Raw genomic sequence first — 22,490 nt, 5'->3', positions numbered from 1 at the left:
TTTAAAGTGTAGTTGATTTACAATGTTGTGTTAATATCTGCTGTACAGTAAAGTGATTCAGTGATACATATACATACATTCTTTTTTATATTCTTTTCCATTATGGTTTATCACAAGATATTAAATATAGTTCCCTGTGCTATACAGTAGGACCTTGTTGTTTATCCATTTTATATATAATAGTTTGCATCTACTGACTCCAAACTCCCAGTCCATCCCTTCCCCTCCCCACCCCCATCTTAGCAACCACAAGTCTGTTCTCTATGTCTGTGAGGCTGCTTCTGTTTCATTGGTGGATTCATTTGTGTCATATTTTAGATTCCACATATAAGTGATATCATATGGTATTTGTCTCTCTCTTCCTCACTTACTTCACTTAGTATGATAATCTCTAGGTCCATCCATGTTGCTGCAAATGGCATTGTTTCATTCTTTTTATGGTCGAGTAGTATTCCATTGTATATATGTACCACATCTTCTTTATCCGTTCATCTGTTGATGGACATTTAAGATGTTTGCATCTTTTGGCTATTGTGAATAGTGCTGCTGAGAACATCGGTGCCAATGTCTTGGTTAATTAGGAGTTAGAAAATAAATATAATCTGTTACAAATATTCCTTTAATTATCAGTTGAGATAGTTCTAAAAAAGAAGATTTCCCTATGTCAGCTATTTGTCTACCTAGATAGAGTTCATTCAGAAAAGACAGGATAAAAGTGTGATTCTTTCCCTTAATCAATTTTTAAAACAATGGACAGTGAGAATCAGGGTTTTTTTTAGTATCATTATGAATTCATGAAATTAAACGTATGTGCTATGTTTTAATTTATTGAGATAGTCTTATGATGCCCAAATTGTCCTGACTTTGGCCAGGAGAAACCATATCACGTTGGCTCCTGAGATGGTCCCTTTCAGTGGGAAATGGTATTTAGAGACAGTCTGGGCAAGGGTGACTCAGCACTACTGAGTTTGTCATTGTTTTTGGCCCTTTCAGTTGACATTAGGAAACACTTTTTAGAAGATGAAATGTTACCTATACAACTTTGAGGTTTGACGTTTGCCATTCTGCTTAAATTGTGGTTTAATTTCGGCACTATTGACATTTTGGGCCAGATAATTCTTTGTTCTGGGGGGCTGTCTTGTGCATTGTAGTTTGTTTAGCAGCATCACTAGCCTGTACCCAGTATATGCCAGTAGCACGTTCTCTTCACCCTTCCCCCAGTTGTGACAACCAAAATTGTCCCTAGGTTTTGTTAAACGTCTTTGGCGGGATGTGCGTGTGTGTGCGCGCAAAATCACCACCAGTTCAGGACCACTGTGTTAAAGAAATAAAGTTTTTAAAACATTTAACAGAGTGCTGAGTAATTATAATGAATCATGTTTTGGAGAATTAAATATTTCAGAATAGTTTAGCTCTGAGACAAAATATATAATTCAAAATCAACAAAGGGACAAACTGTATGATAGCAACTTCATATCTCATTTAATTCGAAGTGTCCTTTTTATTTCTGTAATGTTGGTAGTTATGGATAAAACACAGACTCTTGAGTCGCTTCAGTTTCCTCTGCTGTGGAACAGGAACAATAATACTAAATTTGCTTGTTGCTTTGAGAATTAATTAAAATATGAGGTGCTGAGCAGAGTGCGTGGTTCATAGTAGAGCATAATTAGTAGCTGTTATCATTAGATAAAGTTATCAAGGGAAAGTAATTGAGGGATAGTTCACCTCGGAGGTGAACATATAACCCCTCAAGCAAAAGTAAGGTGCTTTTCTTCTATTTTAGAGACCTGCCAAATATCACAAAACCTAGACCTTATGAAGGATAAAGAAAATAAAGGGTTTTTCAGCCTTTTTCAACGCAGTAAGAAAAAGCGGGAGCAAGTATGTATTTTCTTATGTAGCATTTTATAAGATTCTTCTACTCTGTTTTTAAGTGCACGTGCTTTTCATCTTGGAATTACCTGTAGATTTTGCTTTTTCATTCTTTATTAGACCGCCAGTGCCCCTGCAACTCCTCTAGTAAGTAAGCATCGTTCAGCTTTTACGAGGAGCAATACCATGACCAAACAGTATATTTCAAACACCCTGCCATCGGATGCACCCAAGAAGAGGCGTGCTCCACTGCCTCCAATGCCAGGGTCTCAGAGAGCCCCCCAGGACCTTGCTCACATCCAGGAGAGGCCAGCTTCTTGTGTGGTGAAATCCACAAGTCTGGATGAAACAGAGGAGGTACGTAAATTTGTTTTGTTTTTTATTTTTAGGACGGGGCAGGGGACCATCCGTTTTTCCTCTTAACTAACTTGTCCATTCCCACATAGGCTGCTAACAGGAACAGTTACTAATCTGTAATAAGATGAATAACTAGTTACTAATAACATTGGTACTGTGAAGAGATTCTATATGTAGAGTTCTGCAATACAGTAAAGAATAAATATGTCAGTTTTAAGTAGCTTTTATATACAAGCAAATAAATCATCCATAAACCTTAAAGCCGTGGTTTATTAAGGCCCAACTGGAGGTTCTTGCATGATGCATGTATTAGGAATGGAAATACTTTTTTTTTTCTCCTGTACGCGGGCCTCTCACTGTTGTGGCCTCTCCCGCTGCGGAGACAGGCTCCGGACACGCAGGCTCAGTGGCCATGGCTCACGGGCCCAGCCGCTCCGCGGAATGTGGGATCTTCCCGGACCGGGGCACGAACCCGTGTCCCCTGCATCGGCAGGCGGACTCTCAACCACTGCGCCACCAGGGAAGCCCGAAATACATATTTTTGAACACTTTTTTTTTAAACAGCAACAAATTTTTATGTTGCATTCGTGGGTTTCTAACTAGATATAGTCAGGTCTTGACCAGACTCTGAGATTCTTAGGGGAGAAATCCTTGTGTCTGCCTGATACATAAATACTCTATAATAAAAAAGAGTCTTTATATAGCATATATTGTAGTTACTATCATATACTTTTATGTTCAAGGCACTGTTCTAGGTGTACCTTTTTCTTAAACATTCTCACTATTGCTCTCTTTAATCCCAAATTTTCCTGGAGCATGCTGTTTTGTAGAAATCCATTTGCAAACAAGTTTTCATGCCTATGAAGTCTGTACATTCCTTGCTTTATTCAGGTGAATTACAAGCGAAGTTTTAAGTAAATGTGATTGAACATGAGACCATATATTTTGTTGCTTGTAATCAAATGATTTAAGTATCTGTGAAAGCAAATTTTATTTTGAGGTATTTGAGAAACCGAGAAGTTTTCTTGTATCTAGTTGAAGAGTTTTATTTCCCCCTTGGAAGCTTAGTAAATTCAATGCTCAAGTAAATGAAAACTTCTCAACCAACTAATAAACATTTCTGTACTTCCTTAACCTTAGAAAATTTTTAACTATAGTTTTTAATTGTAATTGATAAGCTCTCATATGTGTCTTTAGAAAGTAGCAACTGGATTAGATAGAAATGAGCATAAAAAATGTTGGAACTCGGTAGTTATTTGGAAAATCATCTATTAAACTGTCTTCTTATTTCTATAAGGGTCTCTTGTCTAATGGTTGTGGTATAAAATCTCACCTTGCCCATCAGGAGGATAGTTATTTTTTCAAATGATAGAATCATTTACTACAGAATTTTCCAGGGTAACTGCTTGGTAGTTGGATTCAGCCTTAAAAAGCATGTGGGAGTGCTGTAGTCAGGCAAGAGGAATCCCGTTGAAAGATGCGGTGAATGTCAGGGCTGTGGCAAGTCTGGGCATGCGCAAGAAACAGAGCTTGAGCGAGGAGAGAGGCAGGGACCAAATCAGGGTCCCAGAGACCTCATTTTGTGGCCATAACTAGTTTGCATTTCTTCATAGTGAATCATTTAAAAGGTAGCACTTTCAGGATTGTTTTATATTTTTAATTACCATAAAACTGTACTGTAAGAGTATAACTTATCATACTCATGAGTGGTTACCAAAGTCTGTCTTCTTCTTTATATAGAAATACATCTTAGCCCCTGCTCACAAACCTTTATTCCAGATGACTTCATCCAATCTATTCCAGTAAATGTCCTTTGTGTTGGGAGCCTGAAGAGGTCTACATTGTCTTTCTAACAGTCAGCTTCTTAAAATTTTAGGCCATGCTACCGGTGACCTCGACAAAAGCCATTTCTTTTGATTCCCACTCTCTGCTCTATGACCAGTTGATGCCCCCGTGTTAAGGACTAATTTTTTTTTTTTTTTTTTTAGTATGTTGCCTTTGGCAAACTAGACATCTTTATATAATTTTCTAGTTATTTTTTCCTTTGATCTGGACATGTGGATAGTTCTTTGATGTATTATTTAGTAGGACCCTGGAATTATTTGTTTTTCCCTAGTGAAGCTGAAGAACCACTTTTTAAAATTTATTCATTACAAAAATTCTTAACAAGCTGTGGTTCTGTTTGTGATTGTGTGTTTGTGGGTATGTGTACATGTACATGTGTATGCTCATATGAATTCTTCCCTTCCCGGGCATCCCAGCACTTATTTTCTTAAGTTCTTTGCCATACTTGATGGAATAGATCACCCTTCGGTCTTGATTTTTCTTTCTTCCTTTTTTTTGGGGGGGGGGTGGGGGCTGTGCCATGTGGCATATGGGATCTTAGTTCCCTGACCAGGGATCGAACCTGTGCCCCCTACAGTAGAAGCATGGAGTCTTAACCAATGGACCACCGGGGAAGTCCTTTCTCTCTTCCTTGGTCCTAATTCTCTTCTTATATCTCAGCTCTCTTCTATTTTTTTTTGCCACCACTTCCTTTACCCATTTTCTAAATTTGGAGGTACCTGAATCCACGGTATTAGCCTCTATTTACTCTTTCAGAGAAAACATCTATTCTTTGTTGAGTTTTTTGTTGTAGTGTTTTGAATAGTGTCCCCCCAAAAGATACATCCAAGTCAAGGATCTAGAGATGAGATAATCCTGGACTTAAGTTGGGCTCAAATCCAATGACTGGTGTTGGTATAAGAGGGGAGACATGGGCACAAAGACACAAAGGAGTAGGCCATGTGATGACAGAGACGGAGACTGCAGTAGTGCTGCCACAAGCCAAAGAATGCCAGGAGCCACCAGAAGCTGGAGGAGGCAAGGAAGGATTCTCCTCCAGTGCCTTCTGAGGGATATGGCCCTGCTGACACCTTGATTTCAGGCTACTAGCTTCCATAACTATGGTAGAATAAACTTCTGTTGTTTGAAGTTGCCCAGTCATGGCGATTTGTTACAGCAGCCCTATGAAATGAATACGTCAGCTTTGTATTCCGACCCCAATATTGTTCCACTTGCAGTTTGAACTCACGGTTGCTTATTGACTCATCACTACCTGGAAATCAACGTATTTAAAATCAACCTCACTCTCAGATTGAAAAGCTCAAGATCATCTTTGATGTTCTTTATTTTTCTTTTCACATCCAATTAGTGACCAACCCTTCATTCAGTCTCCCTTCACAATATATCCTTGTCCCTTTCTTCCATTCCCTCTGCTAAAAACATGCCTCAGGGAAATCCAGGGCCAGGAGGGTAAGAAGGTCAGGACTTAACTTGTCTTGCCCCTTCTTGTCTTCAGAAGACAAAGAATGTGGCAAGCTGCCACATTTATATTTGATAATTGTCACTTCCCAGTTCAGAAACTTTGGATAGCTAGCTGTTATTTTCTAGGCATTCAAGGTCCTCTACCAGCATAACAATTTGGTGGGTATGGAGGGCTGTGCTTTCCTCACTCCCTCCCTCCCTCCCTCCCTCCCTTCCTTTCTTCCTTCTTTCCTTCCTTTCTTTCTTCCTTCCTTCCTTCCTTCCTTCCCCCCTCCCTCCCTCTCTCCCTCCCTCTTCCCCTCGCTCTCTCCCTCCCTCCTCCCCTCCCTTTCTCTCTTTCTTTCTAGCTGTATTGACATATAATTGACAAATAAAATTGTAAGCTATTTAAAGTACACATTGTGGTAATTTGAAATACATTGTGAAAAAATTCCCACTATCTATTTAATTAACATCCATCACTTCACATATTATCTTTTTTTTTTTGGTAAGAATATTAAAGTTCTACTCTCTTAGCGAATTTCAATTATATAATACAATGTTGTCAGCTATAGTCACTATGTTTTACATTAGATCCTCAGACCTTATTCATCTTATAGCTGAAAGTTTGTCCTCTTTTACCAATTGCTGTTTCCCCTACCGCCTAGCCCCAGGCCACCTTTTCTACTCTCTGTTTCTATGAGTTTGATTTTTTTAGATTCCACATATAAGTGATACCATGCAGTATTTGCCATTCTTTGTCTGGCTTATTTCATTTAGTGTAATGCCTTCAAGGTCCATCCATGTTGTCACAAAGGCCAGGATTTCCTTCTTTCTCATGGATGAATAATATTCCTCTGTGTGTGAGTGTGTGCACACGTGTGTATCACATATATTTATTTTTTAACATATCACATCTTCTTTGTCCATTCATCCATACATGGACACTTTGGTTGTTTCCATATCTTGGCTATTGTGAATAATGGTTCAGTAAACATGGGAGTGCAGGTATCTTTTCAGTATCCTATTTTTATTTCCTTTGGATACATACCCAGAAGTGCAATTCCTGGATCATGTGGTAGCTCTATTTTTAATTATTTGATGGACCTCCATACTGTTTTCCATAGTGGCTGCACCAATTTACATCCGCACCAAGAGTGCACAGGGATCCCCTTTCCTCCACATTCTGCCAGCACGTAGCTCTTATATTCTTGATGACAGCCATTCTAACAGGTATGAGGTGGTATCTTAATGTAATTTTGATTTGTACTTCCCTGATGATTAATGATGTTAAACACCATTTCATGTACCTATTGACCATTTGTAAATCTTTGGAAAAATATTTATTTAGTTCCTCTACCCATTTTTTAATTGCTTTTTTTTTTTTTGGTTATTGAGTTGTGTGAGTTCTTTATATATTTTGGATATTAGCCCCTTATCAGATGGAGTGATCTTACTTTCTCTGAATTTGTCTCTCTTGTACCTTTTTATTTTGTTTTAATTTATGTATATGTGCAGGTAGTATATTCATATGATATATATTTCTAAAGATAAAAAGGAAAATACAGTGAAAATTCTCCTTTCCTACCCTGCCGCTAGCCAAATTCTTATGCCCAGAGGCAACCACTAACAGTTTCTTGTATTCTTCCAGACATAATCTATATATACTCAAGCCAGTATTCAGCCTACATATGATTTTTTTCTCAGATGGTCACATGTTACATGCATTATGTTATACCTCACTTTTTGATACTGAATGATATATTTTTGATATCCTTATCAGTACATAAAGGGCTTCCCTTTTTAAAAGCTGCATAATAAATATTCCATTGATGGATATAACATGTTATGGGGTGGGTACCCCATCCTCTAAACATAAACATTAAGGTTATTTTATTGTGTAAAGCTTATAGCATGGTTAAATTTCCGCCCTTTTTTTTTCTTCCAAACCAGAGGGTGGGAATTGTGTTTCACAGAGAAATTCTGTAACATAGTAGGTGTTCAAGAGAATTGATAAGTAAACTTTTAACCACAGCTTTCACACAGTCAGGTATAGTATTGATATATACAATGAGAATGTCTGTCCAATAAAATTTTAGTATTTCATGTGTAGATCTGGTAAATTTTCAGAAGTACTTGGATAACTTAAAAATTGCTTACATTTACTTTTATAGTAATTGGCCCAAGTAATTCTTGGCAATATTCTTCTTAAGCTTTTACAAAAAAGCCAGAATTTTGGCAAGGTTGTATTGAAAGCTTAAGGACTAATAACTAAAAGGTAGTGTGCATTACATAAGGCATATAAATAAAATTGAGCCCCAAATTGAAATTTTTTATAGTGTTAGATGAAAATATTCAGGAAACTCAGCAAAACATAAGTTTATAGATGAATTTTACTTATTTTACTGTTTGCTTCTTTTAAATTTAAAATCAAAGGGTCATTATCACTATAGACATTTTATATCTGTTTTAACAATTTCATTTTGAATTTGAAATTTTAAAAAGGCACTATTTTTACTGATTAAAAGTAATGCCAAGCTGGGAAAAAAATTACTGGAAAAAACCACGGCAAAATCATTTCCAAGTCCATGAAGAATTTTGGATATATCTTTATCCTGTAATTTTTATTGTTTAGGTGGTAAGATAAACCACAAGGGTGCGCTGTTTAACAAAACTACCGCAGCATTTTGATTTTTCCAATTTTTTTTTTTTCTCCAAAGAGTCCTTTGAATAAAGCAGAAAGAAAATATTGGAAATAGTTACATTATATTAGAAATAGCAAATGCTTATCTCTTGTGGGTGAAGTGCCTGAAAACAGAGCTAGAGAGATAAATAACAGTAATGCATAACAAAGTGATTTATAATTAGCACAGTTTTATTCATTTTGAGCTTTTATCTTAATGTTCTTTTAAGTAATCATTGATATTATATTTGCCTTAGGCTTACAGATAAGTCAGTCTATCTGTAGCTTGGAAAAAATATTGTCAACCACATCTATTTTATGCTTTTTGGCTGTCTATATTTAATAATTTGCCTCTTTCCTCTAAGGCATTTCTCAATACTGGCAAATTAAGGTATTCGGATAGTGATTTTGGAGCATCAACTGAAAATATTCACATAAAAGGCTGTTGATTTTCTGAGCTAATTTTGGCAACCGATTGTGCAGTTTCCAAAGAGGATTCAATGATGATCCCAGTTAGTAAGATAATTTATCTTAACCTTTTTGGGGAACATTTCTGCATCTAAACTTCTATCCACCTAAAGGATATATTTTAAAGACTACATAGTTTACTGTCATTGCTACAGTGTCCTTTGCATGTCCCTGAATCTCCCTGTACTCTTTTCACATGGTTTCAGGTCTCGTGTCATTTTCTTTGTCAAGGTGAAATACATTGTCTTCTATGGAAATGTTCATTTAGAAGAGAAAACTCTCCAACTAGAAAATTTCTGGCAGTTTTTCCTGGTACTCTTTAAGCACTTTGTGAACACGATTCTGCCTGAAGATGTGAAATGCCATTTGCACAACAACATATGTAAGAGCTGGCTCATGCTGTCATTTACATGGACTAGATCACATGTATTACTGCATAAAATACATATAGTTATTAACATAAGATTGTCATTTACTTCATACATGGCAGAAGTCAGAAATGCAGTGGCATTGACTTAAATTAAAAGTGACTTAGAATTCTGGGATTGAAACTAAGTTAAGAAATGCAGTTTCCGTCCCGTGTCTGCTGACCAAGTATCTGTGAAGAGCACATTAAATGAAATCAGTGGCCAAAGGATGTCCTAGTATTATTGACAAATTAACCTTTTATGCCTATTTTACATCTGAAGAAGAAGAAGAAGAGTTGGACAGAAGCTGTAGGTAATCTTGACCCATTGAATTCACAGAACCTTTTGGAGAATTCTTTATTTTTTCATATTTGGTATGGCTTTGCTGCTTGGTTATGTGAGTACACAACAGTGAATTGTTTTTCCTGGGCTAGTAGCATGGCACCTCGTTTTCTTTAGGATATTGGCTTTTGGCTGGGAACACAATAAGGAATGCTCTTGATTGGGCATTTCACTTGGTCTCATTTTGTATTCTGCTGCAAACACTCAAATGTTGAGAAATTGAAATTCTTTGCCATATACTCTTATGCAAGTGAAATTTAATACTTAGAGTGTTAGTTTTTTAACAGCTGATTTGTTTCTTTAAAAATATTTGACATTTTTCATCTTTTACCCAATTTCATCTTTTAATATTTATCATGCTTTACAAGCAGATAAAATGATAGATTGTTATATGATTTTGAAATGTGCAAGTATATTTGGTCTTAGCTTCACTTCATGAGTTTAATCTAGTCATTTTATGCAGTCATTAAGGTTGTTGTAATAGAGCATTTATAATTTTTAAGAAATATACCCCTTTTTAGTTTTTTTCTCCAGGTTATCTAATAACATTTGATTTTTTTTTTTACCTCCACTCTCCACTTATATTATATAGAAAGTGGACCACACACATAATTCTCCAATTGCCTAGGAACAGTGGTTGTCATGGCATTTTCAGCTTGATATACGGGATACAGCTGTCTGTACTTCCAAAAATATGACTTGTTTCATTCAGTAGAGAAATGCACCAGCGCAGTATAATATTTAATATTCTTCCTCTTTTAAGGCTTCCCCAGATATAAGACATACTTTGTATTGTAGTTTTCATCAGATTTTCAAAGGGTCATAATCACCCAAGAGCAGAAGTAATGACTAATGCTTATATATCACTTACTAATATTTCAGACAAGTCTCAACCACGTTGCTCATTTAATGCTCACAAAAATCCTCTGAACAGTTACTTTTTAGGTTTCTGCCAGCTTTACCTCTGACCTAAATGTAAAGAGCTATGCTCATTATGAAGTTGCTAAATTTTAAAGAACAGTACTATTCAAAGAACAATAGGTCATTTGTGGAATTTGTGTGGATTTATCTTCCTTATCTAGCTTTCCTCTCCGAAATACGTATACTGAGTTAATAAAATATCATTGAAAATAATCAGTGTTAGGGTTTTCCTTTACAAGTTCTCATAGTATGAATTTTACTTAGCCTTTCTACCACTGTGACATTTGGGACCTCATGGTTTCAAAGACATGCCTTTCTCTGGTAACCAGCATATTAACAGAGGTCAGGGTGGAGAGAAGCTGGCCCCTTTCCTGGAGCCACAGTGATAAAATGGTGAGCTCACTTGGATAATGCCTGCCATACAGCCTTAACTCTCTCTTTCTGGGATGAACTGAGTTGGCCCCAGCTTGTTCCCTTGATTTCTCCCTTACTCTCATTGAGGCCCTAAATTAGTTACCTATAGATGTTGAGTATTCTCCTGACCTGCTCCTAGACACCCCTCTGTTTGATCACTATGACCGCAGAGAACCATGGTTATGCGGGCTTCTCATTGCAGTGCCTTGTCTTTGTTGTGGAGCATGGGCTCTAGAGCGCAGGCTCAGTAGTTGTGGTGCACAGGTCTAGTTGCTCTGCGGCATGTGGGATCTTCCCAGACCAGGGCTTGAACCCATGTCCCCTGCATTGGCAGGCAGATTCTTAACCACTGCGCCACCAGGGAAACCCACCACCATCCTTTGTTTTAAAGAAGATGTTGGGGGTAGGAGTTTATTAATTATTTATTTTTGCTGTGTTGGATCTTCGTTTCTGTGCGAGGGCTTTCTCTAGTTGCGGCAAGCGGGGACCATCGCGGTGCGTGGGCCTCTCACTATCGCAGCCTCTCTTGTTGCGGAGCACAGGCTCCAGACGCGCAGGCTCAGTAGTTGTGGCTCACAGGCCTAGTTGCTCCACGGCATGTGGGATCCTCCCAGACCAGGGCTTGAACCTGTGTCCCCTGCATTAGCAGGCAGATTCTCAACCACTGCACCACCAGGGAAGCCCCACCCTCCTCTTTTTAACTTGATCCTGATCTCTGCTTATTCCTGGTTCATTTTGTCTTTTTTCATTCAAGATGTACTACTCAGGCCCTCATCTTTGGGCATTTAAAAAATGTTATAAGGGATTATCACTAATAAGACTTGGTTACACGCTTTCTCAAAGTATTGGAGAAGTGAAAGAAATGAAAGCAGATTGCCTCAGGGAGAGAATGTAAAACCCTTGCAAAGATAGGTGTAACACAGGTTGTAAAATTCATGTTTTGATTTTATTCTGATATGCGTGGAGAAGGGCTGGAAAGAATTATATTGTGGCAGAAAAAATGCTAGTCTGGTTTGAGAGAGAGTCTTGGATCTGTAATACGCCTATTCTTTGCTTTTGGTCATCTTTTGTCTTCTTCATCTTCTACCTTGAAGAACAAGCCATTGAACTTCTTTACGGTTTGGGTTTCTCCTCTGTAGAATAACGTTCTGTAATTAAATTTCCAGAACTCTTTTCAACTCTGGTATTATAAAATCTTTTTTTTTTTTTATAAAAGTTGTTGTTGTCATTTAAAATTGGCCTTTAACAGGTGAAAGTGCTCTGCTGCAGGGACCTTTGGTTTGATCAGTGTTACCAGACAGTGGTATCTAGTCTTGGTATTACTCCTCTAAAGATTTTTGAACCCTAAAGAACAATAGCAAAATGAAACATTGACTAACTGAGATCTTTCTCCCTGAACTCCAAACTGTAACACCAAAGTCAGCACAAGTGTTTTGGGCATCACTTAGAAGATGTTGAAGACAGAAAATTTGAGGATGATACGCTCAGGTTAATGAGTTTGTTAACCAGAGAACACAGATGTTATCATTGGCTAATCGTGAGTTTAAAACTAGATGATTTAGAGAGAAACCTAGTGGCAAGCGCAGCCACTCAGAATCCTCTGAAGAGATTTAATTTTTTGTTAGTAACTCAAAAAGTCACAAGTGAAGAGTCCTGGTAGTTATTTAGATACCTGTAAGTGAATCCAGCTCTAATCTCATTGCTTCCTCTCGTAGAATTTATTTCAGCAGGTTGATAAACACCCTGAAAATTGGCAGAACAGTTGCCTGCTTACATAGTGTGGATTTAAGAGCTCCAGGCTCTGATACTGCTGCCCTATTTCTTCTTTCTCTAATTACAATCATCTGGTACCTGGAATGTCACCCCTACTTCTTATACCCCTTCACTGATGACTTTTTAAAATCTAAGTTGACCTAAGCAAGACTTTCAGTGCTATAAATGAAGGATGTTAAAACAGGTTTATAGACAGAATAAGAAAATAGAATATGTAAGTCCTAGATCTTTAGGAGTCTGGAGGAAGTGCTGTCCAGGGGGCAAAATGGTGTAGAACAAGGAGATTCAAGGCAGCAAAATAAACTTGCTCTGGACCCACCAAAAGATAACATGTTGCGTGAAAAAAACATTAAAAAGAAAGAAAGAAACTGGCATGTATGCTTTCATCCAATACAAGGCACAACACGTGCATGTGTGTGTGTGTGTGTGTGTGTGTGTGTGTGTGTGTGTACAGGTATAAGGTAAAAGGCTGGACACCAAAACTTCTATGAGGTGACCTGTATTAGCTGAGATTTACAGTAATTTTTCTTTTCTTTTTTTCCTCATCATTGTATGCACTGTTTGCATCTCATAGGAGATTGTGCTAATTTTATGATCAAATTAATAATAAAACTGATTTCACTGTAGTAAGAAAAACTTACCTTCAGAGCTTTGCCTATTTTGAAATTCAGTAGAATATCTTATACTTCTATATTACATTCACTATGGTATAATAATTATATGTTTTGACGTTTAAGAAAATTGATTTGTTGTTAAGTTATAAAATTATTTTAGAATTCTTCTATCAAGAGTTAAGAGTTAAAGCTTGACCTTCAGTTATGTGAAAAAGTTCAGTCATTAGGATACTAATGACTAATTCATAGTAAATTAGGAAACCCTAATGTCAATTATAAGGTATTTTATAATATTTTATAGCATTTATTGAGAATGTCTGCATTGGAGAAAGATAATGGGAGTCTGTCCCTTAAAAAGAAAGAATATTATATGAGTTTTAAGACAATTTTATGAAATTGCTTAGGCTCTCTTTAACCCAACTCCTCCTCACATGGGAAATCGTATTATAAACAAACTAGAATCCAAAAGCTTCTAATAGAAACATTTAACAGGACTTCCCTGGTGGTGCAGTGGTTAAGAATCCGCCGGCCAATGCAGGGGACGTGGGTTTGATCCCTAGTCCGGGAAGATCCCACATGCCGCAGAGCAGCTAAGCCTGTGGGCCAAACCTACTGAGTCTGTGCTCTAGAGCCTGGGAGCCACAACTACTGAGCCCGAGTGCCACAACTACTGAAGCCTGTGCTCCTAGAGCCCACGCTCCACAACAAGAGAAGCCACTGCAATAAGCCCACGCACCGCAACAAATAGCCCCTGCTCACCACTAGAGAAAGCCTGCCCACAGCAACAAAGACCTAACACAGCCAAAACAAAAAAAGAAACATTTAACGATGTCATTGATTGAAGTTGGGCCACTGTATTTCCATCCTTTGATTGAATCTTCTTTTTATTATTTTCCTATTTGTATTCTTCACTCTTAATCAGAATGTATTGATTTCAGTGACCCACATCTTATAATTCAACTGTGATTAATAAGTGATCTAATGACAAGTACAGAGCTAGTACTAAAGTAAATCTATTGAATACCATTCAATTCTATGTTCTTCAGCTAAATTTAGTTCCATTTTGAACCAGTGAATTCTGATCTGGATGTGAATTATGAAGGATTAACTATCTGGCATGGCTTTCAACTTGACCTTGCCATTTTCATTAGTGAATTCTGTTTCTCTGTGCAGTATTTTCTTTTCACAGACTGTAAAATTCAGTGAGGTACATTCCTGTTAGAGGTGCAGTTTTTGCTGAAGGTAGGCAGACTTAGTGACTCTAACTAAAGTAAATAATTGAATATCTCTAATTATTAACCAAAGTGCTTTTCCCATAGTAAGAAGAAACCTGTCTGTTTTCTTGTGTTGTAAATCCTTTGGACTTAAATATAATTTGATATCAACTCCTTTCAAAATTTTTCAGTCATAATTTGACCAAAGGAAATGTACCTTGGCTAGGTGGTAAAAGCTAAAGACAGTTCTAAGCATTTCTTTCGTTTTAATTGTTCACATTAAATGTATGAAATATTTCAGATTTATATACTATAATTCACTTCCCTGTACCCCTCACTAAGAATTAACAAACTGGTGTTAAATATTTAGCTTTTATTAAACTCCTTTAAGGTATGATGAAGCTGCCTGAGGTGACTTAAAGGTGGAGTTTTACACACAGTGGATTTAGCTTGTGCAGTGGACTAAGCACAAGTTCCTAAGTTGTTTAAGGTTGATTATAACTGAGACTCACCCTAATAGGACTCCCACCACCGCCATCACTAATTAAAGTACAGTCTTAGAATAAGTAGCACAGCCTCCGGACACGCAGGCTCAGCGGCCATGGCTCACGGGCCCAGCCGCTCCACGGCACGTGGGATCTTCCCGGACCAGGTCACGAACTCGCGTCCCCTACATCGGCAGGCGGACTCTCAACCACTGCACCACCAGGGAAGCCCTAAGTACCTCCTTTTATCCACACTTTTTACTCTAATCTCTACACTACAACTGTCATTTGCTTATTTTTTTACACTTTCACATACTTGAAAATAGACAAATTACATGTAATAACATTAGCTCCTACTTATGGAGCATGTACTGGATACTAGGTGCAGCACTAAGTGCCTTACACAGGTCATTTCACGTGAGCACCCAGCCCCTAGGAAGCAGGTACTGTTTTCCCAGTTTGTGGAGAAGGAGGCAGAAGGTTGCAGGGACAGTAAATGCCACGTTCCCCGTTCAGGCCCTGGCATCGACTCCAAAGCTCATGTGTTTGGTAACCATTACCCTGGCTGCCTTCCAACTTGCAAACCCTCTGTAATCTTCTCGCCAATTAGACAAAGTCACACTCAAAATCCTGGGTAGCTCAATCCTGAGAAATGCAAGAGTAGAGCTATTGGGAGCCTATTAAGGAGCATATTCCTGAAGTGCACAGAACAAAACGGGGCTTCAGAATGCGTGGGGGCCTTCCTCGCCCTTCTTTCTTTCAGCATTTTATATGGGAGCTCATGCCGTGTTTACTTAAATAACTGCAGTAGTTTAGTACGTCTACTTCTTAGCAAGCTTGTGTGCTGGATCCGTATATTCTACACGTATCCCACGGTACACGCCAGTTTTCTTGGCTACAATCTATTTAGGAACACCTAGGTCTTCTACCTCAAATGCCCCTTCTTTCTTGCAGGCTTTTACCCAAGAGAAGGATGTTTTCCGTAGACATAGGATCCTGGGGTTCTTCCATTTTCGTCTTATTAGCAATGTTTTAGTTAACACAAAATAACTCCCAAGTTTGATTTTTTTTTGGCTCCTGCTTAGCTTATTGAAATTCTTTTCTAAGTTGTTACATTTACATTTTGGTCACCAAGTTAGTAAGCTCTTACCATTGCTCATAGCATTGAATCTAGTGATGCAGGTAACATAAGTTGACCTGGTCACATGCAGTGACAATCATGTTCTCTTCAAAGGTCTTCGTTCTCAGTCCCTATGATCCAGTTGCCGGTCTGGAAACATAAGTCCACTTGCTTTCATGACATGCCCGTACAATAGAGGAAGGGGGTAAATCTTACGGAATAAGGTTATAAAGCATGTGCTCCCCCAAGACGTTCATGGCTTTGCCCATCTAACCTGCATTCCCTCAGCTGTCTTCACAAAAGCTATTAGAACTGTTTTAGCATTTGTAACGCTGAAATATGTGTATTTGGACAAATTTTAAATTCTTTATCCATAGAAATATAAATATCCTGTACAAAAAAATGTTAGCTTATTTTAAGACCTCTGGGGTGATAAATGAAATATATGAGTTTATTTTTATTCTGTCTTTGAGTTATTAGGTCCATATAAATTTGTGAGCCTCTGTATATACATTCCTCCCTTTTTTATCTCTGTGCTATTTACTTTACTATGTTATAACCAGAATTTAAGAGCTCTAACTCCTAAACAAATACTACTGTCTGAGAAATTCATGTTGTGACTGCTTTTATCAGGTAACAGACCAATAAATGACAGTGGCTGGGAACCTGACCTAAAGGGGAACACGGGTTGTTATCAGACTACATGAAAGCAATCGGTCCAAACGTAAGGAACACGTTTTCAGCGTGGAATTAGAAGGAAAATCAAATGCTGCTCTGACTTCATGCATTCACCAATTACTTATTGTTCACCTACTGTGTTCCTACTGATAAACTAGGTCTGTGATAAGAATGAGGCATGCTTGAATAGGGCTTGACAGAAGTAAACTCATCAAGAAATAAAATGACGTCTTCTACTGCTTTTGATGTTTTAGATCAATATTTTAAAAAATGAAGTGTCATATTGTTTTAGGAGAATGTTTGGCCTTCTCCCTAACAATCCCTAAATTTCTTACTTTTCTAAGATAGCAAGTGAAGGTTTCCAAACACAGAGACATATCATCAATAAGAAGATTTTAATTTAAACTTTATGTCCTATTCAAAATGACATTTAAATATTGCTGATCTATCACTACATTTCTTTCTCAGCTCTTTGTCGCCGAGGGCCCTTCTCCTAATTATTTCAGAGGTCCAAGCAGCAGTTGAGGGCCCACCCACGGGGTTGGGGGGGGTGACCCTCTGATTTAATCAAAATTGGCTTCAGTGACTCTGAATCAAAATCTGGGTTTGGGTGGCAGGCTTTGACTCTTTTCATGCTGGATTATGGAGACGTCTGAAGAGTTCTGTAGGAGGAACCAGGGTAATGAGAGGAGAGGAGATTGGTGGCTGCAGCTGTTTACCCACTGGTAATGGAAGAAGTTTAATGTTCTGATTACCGATAAGGTCAGCCTGGTGCCACCCTGTCTGACCCCCTCGTTAACATGAGTTAACCTTAGTGAGAGGTGTGTTCCACCAAGTGCCTGCCATATGGACCTGACTCTGCTTCTGCCCGTGTGAGATGAGCTGCCTTCCGCTTTTGTCCCTAACAGAACTGGCAGTGATGACAGCTAACTCAAACTTTTCTCTGTGAGCGCAGGCTTCCTTTCTTCTCTAGCAGAAATATTATAACATTACAAAATAGTAAATTTGCTAACTTTTTTGTGGTATATAGCAAGACATAATGACTGATAAACATCTTATGAACTAGGCCACTTCCCTCAGTTGTACTTACATTGTCTCTTAAGATTGGAATGGCCCAAGCTTTACATACTCTCCTAGTCCAAGTTTATCAAGGCCTTTTATTTGCAAATGAGGAAGGCAGTATTTGGTTCATTTCTTTCATTCACTCAACACGAATCTATTGAGAAACTTCTATGAGACAGACTTTGTTCTGGAGACACGGAAGTGAGCAAAATAGGAGGAAAAAATATCCTTGCCCTTAGAGTCAAACCTGGTGGAAGCAACAATAAACAAGGTAAAGAGGCCAACTCTGTGGTATGTTAGAGAGTGATTAAATGCTGATCATAAGATCAAGCTGGGAAGACGGATAGGAATTGTTGAGGCGGCGGGGGCGGGGGGAAGTCAAGGAGGAGCTCACTGAAAAGGTGACATTTGAGAAACGACCTGAAGAAGATGATGGGGTAAGACATTAAGTTATCGGAAGAGCATTCCAGGGACAGGGACAGCAAGGGCAACCACTCTGAGGTGGGAACACTCCTGGCACATTTGAGGAGCAGTGTGAAGGCCAGTGTGGCTCACTCTGCTCCACACCTGGAGAAGGAGGTGGTCAGAGAGATCTAGGGGCCAGGTCACCAATGGCCTTAGAACTCATTACAAGGACTTTAGCTTTTCTGTACCAATTGGGAAATTATTAGTGGGTATTGAACAAAGTGCCTTCACCTGATTTTTATTTTAACAGGATCCTTTGCTGCTATATTGAGGAAGGACTCTAGGGAAGCAATGTGGAAGAAGCAATCCAATTAGAAGGTTCTTAGTGATGGCTCACTCTGTGGTAGCAGTTGAGCTGGATGAGCCAATAGGATGGACTTGATATGGAGTGTGAGAGAGAGGGGACATGGGAGGGTGACTCCAAAGTTTCTGGCATGAACAAATGGAATAATGACTTGCTGTTTTTATTGAAACAGGGAAGACTGTGAGAACAGGGTTGTTTTTAATGGGGGAGATGAAAGGAGGATTAGCAGGATCTTAGTTTTAGATATGCTGAGTTTGAAATGGGCTTCAACATTAGGTGAAGATCAGACAGAGGTCCAGGATGGAGACATAATTTGGAAATCATCAACATATAAATAATACATAAAACCCAAAGATAGCAGACACTACCAAGAATGAGTATAGATTCTAAAAAGAATATGTCCAAGGACTAGATGAAAAGGAACCAACACAGAAAACAGTTCAGATCTTTGCAGAGTAAGGAAATAGTATTCTGGGTATAAGGAAAAGAAGATTTTAGAGGGTGGTCAACTGTTTAATTCTGCTAATATGTCAAACAAGTGAGTTCTAAGAAGTAACCACTGATTTAGTCATGAGGGAGGTCATTGATGACTTTGATAGTGTAAAGGAAAAACTCAGTTTTCTACCCATGTAGGGAAAAACCCAGTTCTTTGCTACTGTGTGTTTCTTCCCTGTGAGTCTCCTTTGCTACTCACACAAAACATTTCACTTTTGTTCAACAAACGTGTGGAGGTTTTCCCCACACTGCCAGGCAATTTTTAGATACCAGCATTCAGCTAAATTCTGACACCATCTACCCAGAGACAACATCAGATTCCACAGGATAAGGGCTCAGTCCCACAAGACGGCCCTCCCTTTCCTACAGATACTACAGGCACCAGTCACAAGCCCAAGTTATCACCTCTGCTCCTGACCAACCAGCTATTGATTAGAGATTCCAGTGACCCCTTTCTTGGACTTCAGATGCCAACCACAAGTCCAGGTTGTTACCTATACTTCTGACCAACTGGCTATAAATCAAACCTCCCTCCTCAGGTTTGATTAATTTGCTAGAATGGCTCACAGAATTCAGGGAAACACTTGCTTACATTTACCAGTTTCCTAAGGGATATGATAAAGTATATAGATGAACATCTAGATGGAAGAGATGTATAGGGCAAGGTATGTGGGGAGGGGCATGGGGCTTGCACTACCTGTCCAGGTATGCCACTCTCCCAGCACCTCCACGTGTGCACTGACCTGGAAGCTCTCTGAACTCCATACTTTTGTGATTTTACGGCAGCCTCATCACATAGGCATGATCAGTCATTAACTCCATTTTCAACCCTTCTCCCTTCTCAAGAGAATGAGGGCAGGGCTGAAAATTCCAGACTTCTAATCATGACTTTCCCATGACCAGCCCTCATCCAGGAGCCCATCCAGAGTTGCCTCATTACAACAAAAGGTACTCCTATCATCCAGGAAATGACAAAGGTTTCAGGAGCTCTGTGTCAGGAACTGGGGCCCAAGACCAATATTAGACCAAGAGATGCTACTAGTGTTCTTGTCACTTAGGAAAGTTCAAGGGTTTTAGGAGCTCTGTGCCGGGAATGTGGGCAGAGACCATTATATATTTTCTATTATCTCACAGATAGGAATAGTTTTAATGGATCAAAGGTTGAGAAAAATCTGATTGGAGGGGTTCAAGTGGGAGATGAGAAATTGGAGGAAAAAAAACTATGAATAACACTTTTAAGCAGGTTTGTTGTAAGGGGAAAGAGCAAGATGACGTGGCAACGGGCCAGGAGGAACCGGCCAGCCTGCTGACAGTCACATGCTGGGAGTGTGAGCATTAACTGTGTATAGAGTCGAGGACGTCAAATGACCTCGCCTTTGGTAGACATATAGATTTTTGAAATGTTTGTCATTGATGTATTGTGCCAAAAAGAAAGATTAATCAAGCCAGTCTTAATGTACAGATATTCTTCCCTTTTTCACTTCTTACTTTACATCCAGTATTTTCTCTAGATTTTCCTTTGAAAGCTAGTTTTTAACTGCGTTGCCTATGAGTGTTCTACATTTTCATTAGTTGTTTACATGCCAGCCTCCCATTCTAGCCTAACCTTACTGAGAAGCATCATATTATACTTTTCTTTACATATCCGTCTCTGACACGTGGCAGATACTCCGTAAATGCTTTTTGAATGAATGACCATTATGTTCCATATTGGCATACGATGTGTTTGATGTAAAGGTCAGTGTCTTCCTGAAGTTTGCTGTTCATTTCTGAATAGAGATTCTATTTGGTCACTTTGTTTTCCATAGCGTTCCTCTGGAGCAGGCAGAGTGAGGACAGGCTCTCTGCAGCTCGGTAGCACATCCGGTGGGAATTCATCTTTGAAAAGGACAAAGCGAAAAGCACCTTCCCCACCCTCCAAAACAGCCCTGCAACAAAGTGATGAAAATAGTCACGGGACTGGTAATGTTACTTTTCCCATTAATATTAGTGTTGTGTTTTCTTTAATATAGACAATAGAAATGATATAGGTTATAAATCACATCTTTTTATTAAATAATATTAGTACTTAAACTTACGCTTTTAATTGATTTTAATAGTAGTGCTTAGATAGTCCCTGATTATTCTCACTACCTTTGAAAAATCTGCATAACAAAATTTAAAACTGTACAGCTCCATTATCCTAAAATGAACATGTTATAATTTGTGAGTCTATTCAGAAAGATACCGCCTTTCCAGGATTGACTACATGTAGGACTGGGAATCAAAATAGATTTTAGCTGTATCACAGCTGGACAAGTACAGTGGCTTCTAATAAGGTTAGGGCTATCTTTTTCTGAATTATATAAAAATGACTTAAGTTAAGGTACTAAGGAATTGTTTCATTGGTGAATGTGACTTGCTCAGAAGTTGTGTTTCTTCTGTCTTCTAGCCCTGCAGTCGGTACCTGTAATTCCTACAGACAGTGTTTTAGAAGCAAACTCTTCTGAGGGCCTGTCCAGCCCAGGTCTGACACCTCTGTTCCACATCATGTAACCACTGAGAAAGAACTTCCAGGACAGTTGAGGAATGAATCTAGTCGTAATGCTCTGTATATGAAGGAGATACAGATGCTTTGTCTTCATTTCCCACATTATATAGTATGAAATGAAAAATATCCCCCTCCCTGAGTTCAGAGCGTGAAACACAGAAATCAAAATTTTAGTTCTGCGATGGTACCTTGAGTGCTTTTCCTACTAGGTCTCCTGCTTTTCCTTATGCAATGTCAGGTTGCCATTTATTAATCTTCTCCCCAAGAGGAATGACACATCTTAGTTAGGAATGTACCTTGGTGTGTTCAGAAGAAAACTTACATGAGGGTGTTAAGCATCATTCTTTATGCAACTGTTGTAGGTGTGAATTCATATTGTCCTAATCTGATGGTAAAAATTTATTATGAAATATTTTCTATTATCTAGTTTTATTTTGGATTCTCTCCAAATAAGTGAAGTGTCAGTAAAAGTCTAATACTGTTCCTTAATATTTTTAATAATAGCTATTTAGTAGCTATAAGTATGATAAAATTTCTTAATCGTTAGGTGTAAATGAATATGACAGACTAATAATGTTTAATCAAAAATAGAATATTACTATGTCAGTACTTTAGCACGGAAATAATTTGATAGGTATAAAAATTGCTTAATATAACTACCTCATTTTTATAATTCACATTCACAAATACAGAAAAACTCAGAAGCACCCAAATGCTCCTGAATCTTTTAATCCTTAGGTGATATTTAGGAATTTAAGATTTTGATATAGAATTCTCCTTTCCTCTGTGATTAAAAACACTATCATTAGGTAACTAGTAATGATTTTTCTCAAGTCTTACCCAGAATAATATCAATGATACCATTCTGTTTCACAAAGGAAATTTATTAAATAATATCGAGCTATATAAATGAAATGAGGAGATTTCGGAAGTATTAGAGAAAAGTGGCTGCTATTCAAACTTTGCTTGATAGCTGTTTTTCTTCCTTTTTTTCCCCTTTT

At 38.3% G+C, this 22,490-nt stretch overlaps 1 protein-coding gene across 1 annotated transcript in view; it reads left to right on the top strand.

Annotated features, from left to right (window-relative positions):
- The window catches only part of COBLL1 (cordon-bleu WH2 repeat protein like 1), a 163,067-nt gene that overhangs the window by 121,303 nt on the left and 19,274 nt on the right, over positions 1-22,490 (top strand). The window contains exons 11-14 of the mRNA XM_065880142.1: positions 1,784-1,881; positions 1,993-2,229; positions 20,768-20,921; positions 21,391-21,465. Of these exons, the coding sequence (XP_065736214.1) occupies positions 1,784-1,881; positions 1,993-2,229; positions 20,768-20,921; positions 21,391-21,465 (564 nt within the window). The remainder of the gene's footprint in view (positions 1-1,783; positions 1,882-1,992; positions 2,230-20,767; positions 20,922-21,390; positions 21,466-22,490) is intronic.

The sequence above is a fragment of the Phocoena phocoena genome, chromosome 7, assembly GCF_963924675.1.
Source record: "Phocoena phocoena chromosome 7, mPhoPho1.1, whole genome shotgun sequence".
Classification (NCBI taxonomy): Eukaryota; Metazoa; Chordata; class Mammalia; order Artiodactyla; family Phocoenidae; genus Phocoena; species Phocoena phocoena.
Note: the sequence above shows the minus strand (reverse complement) of the source record. Positions and strands in the feature narration are given on the sequence as shown.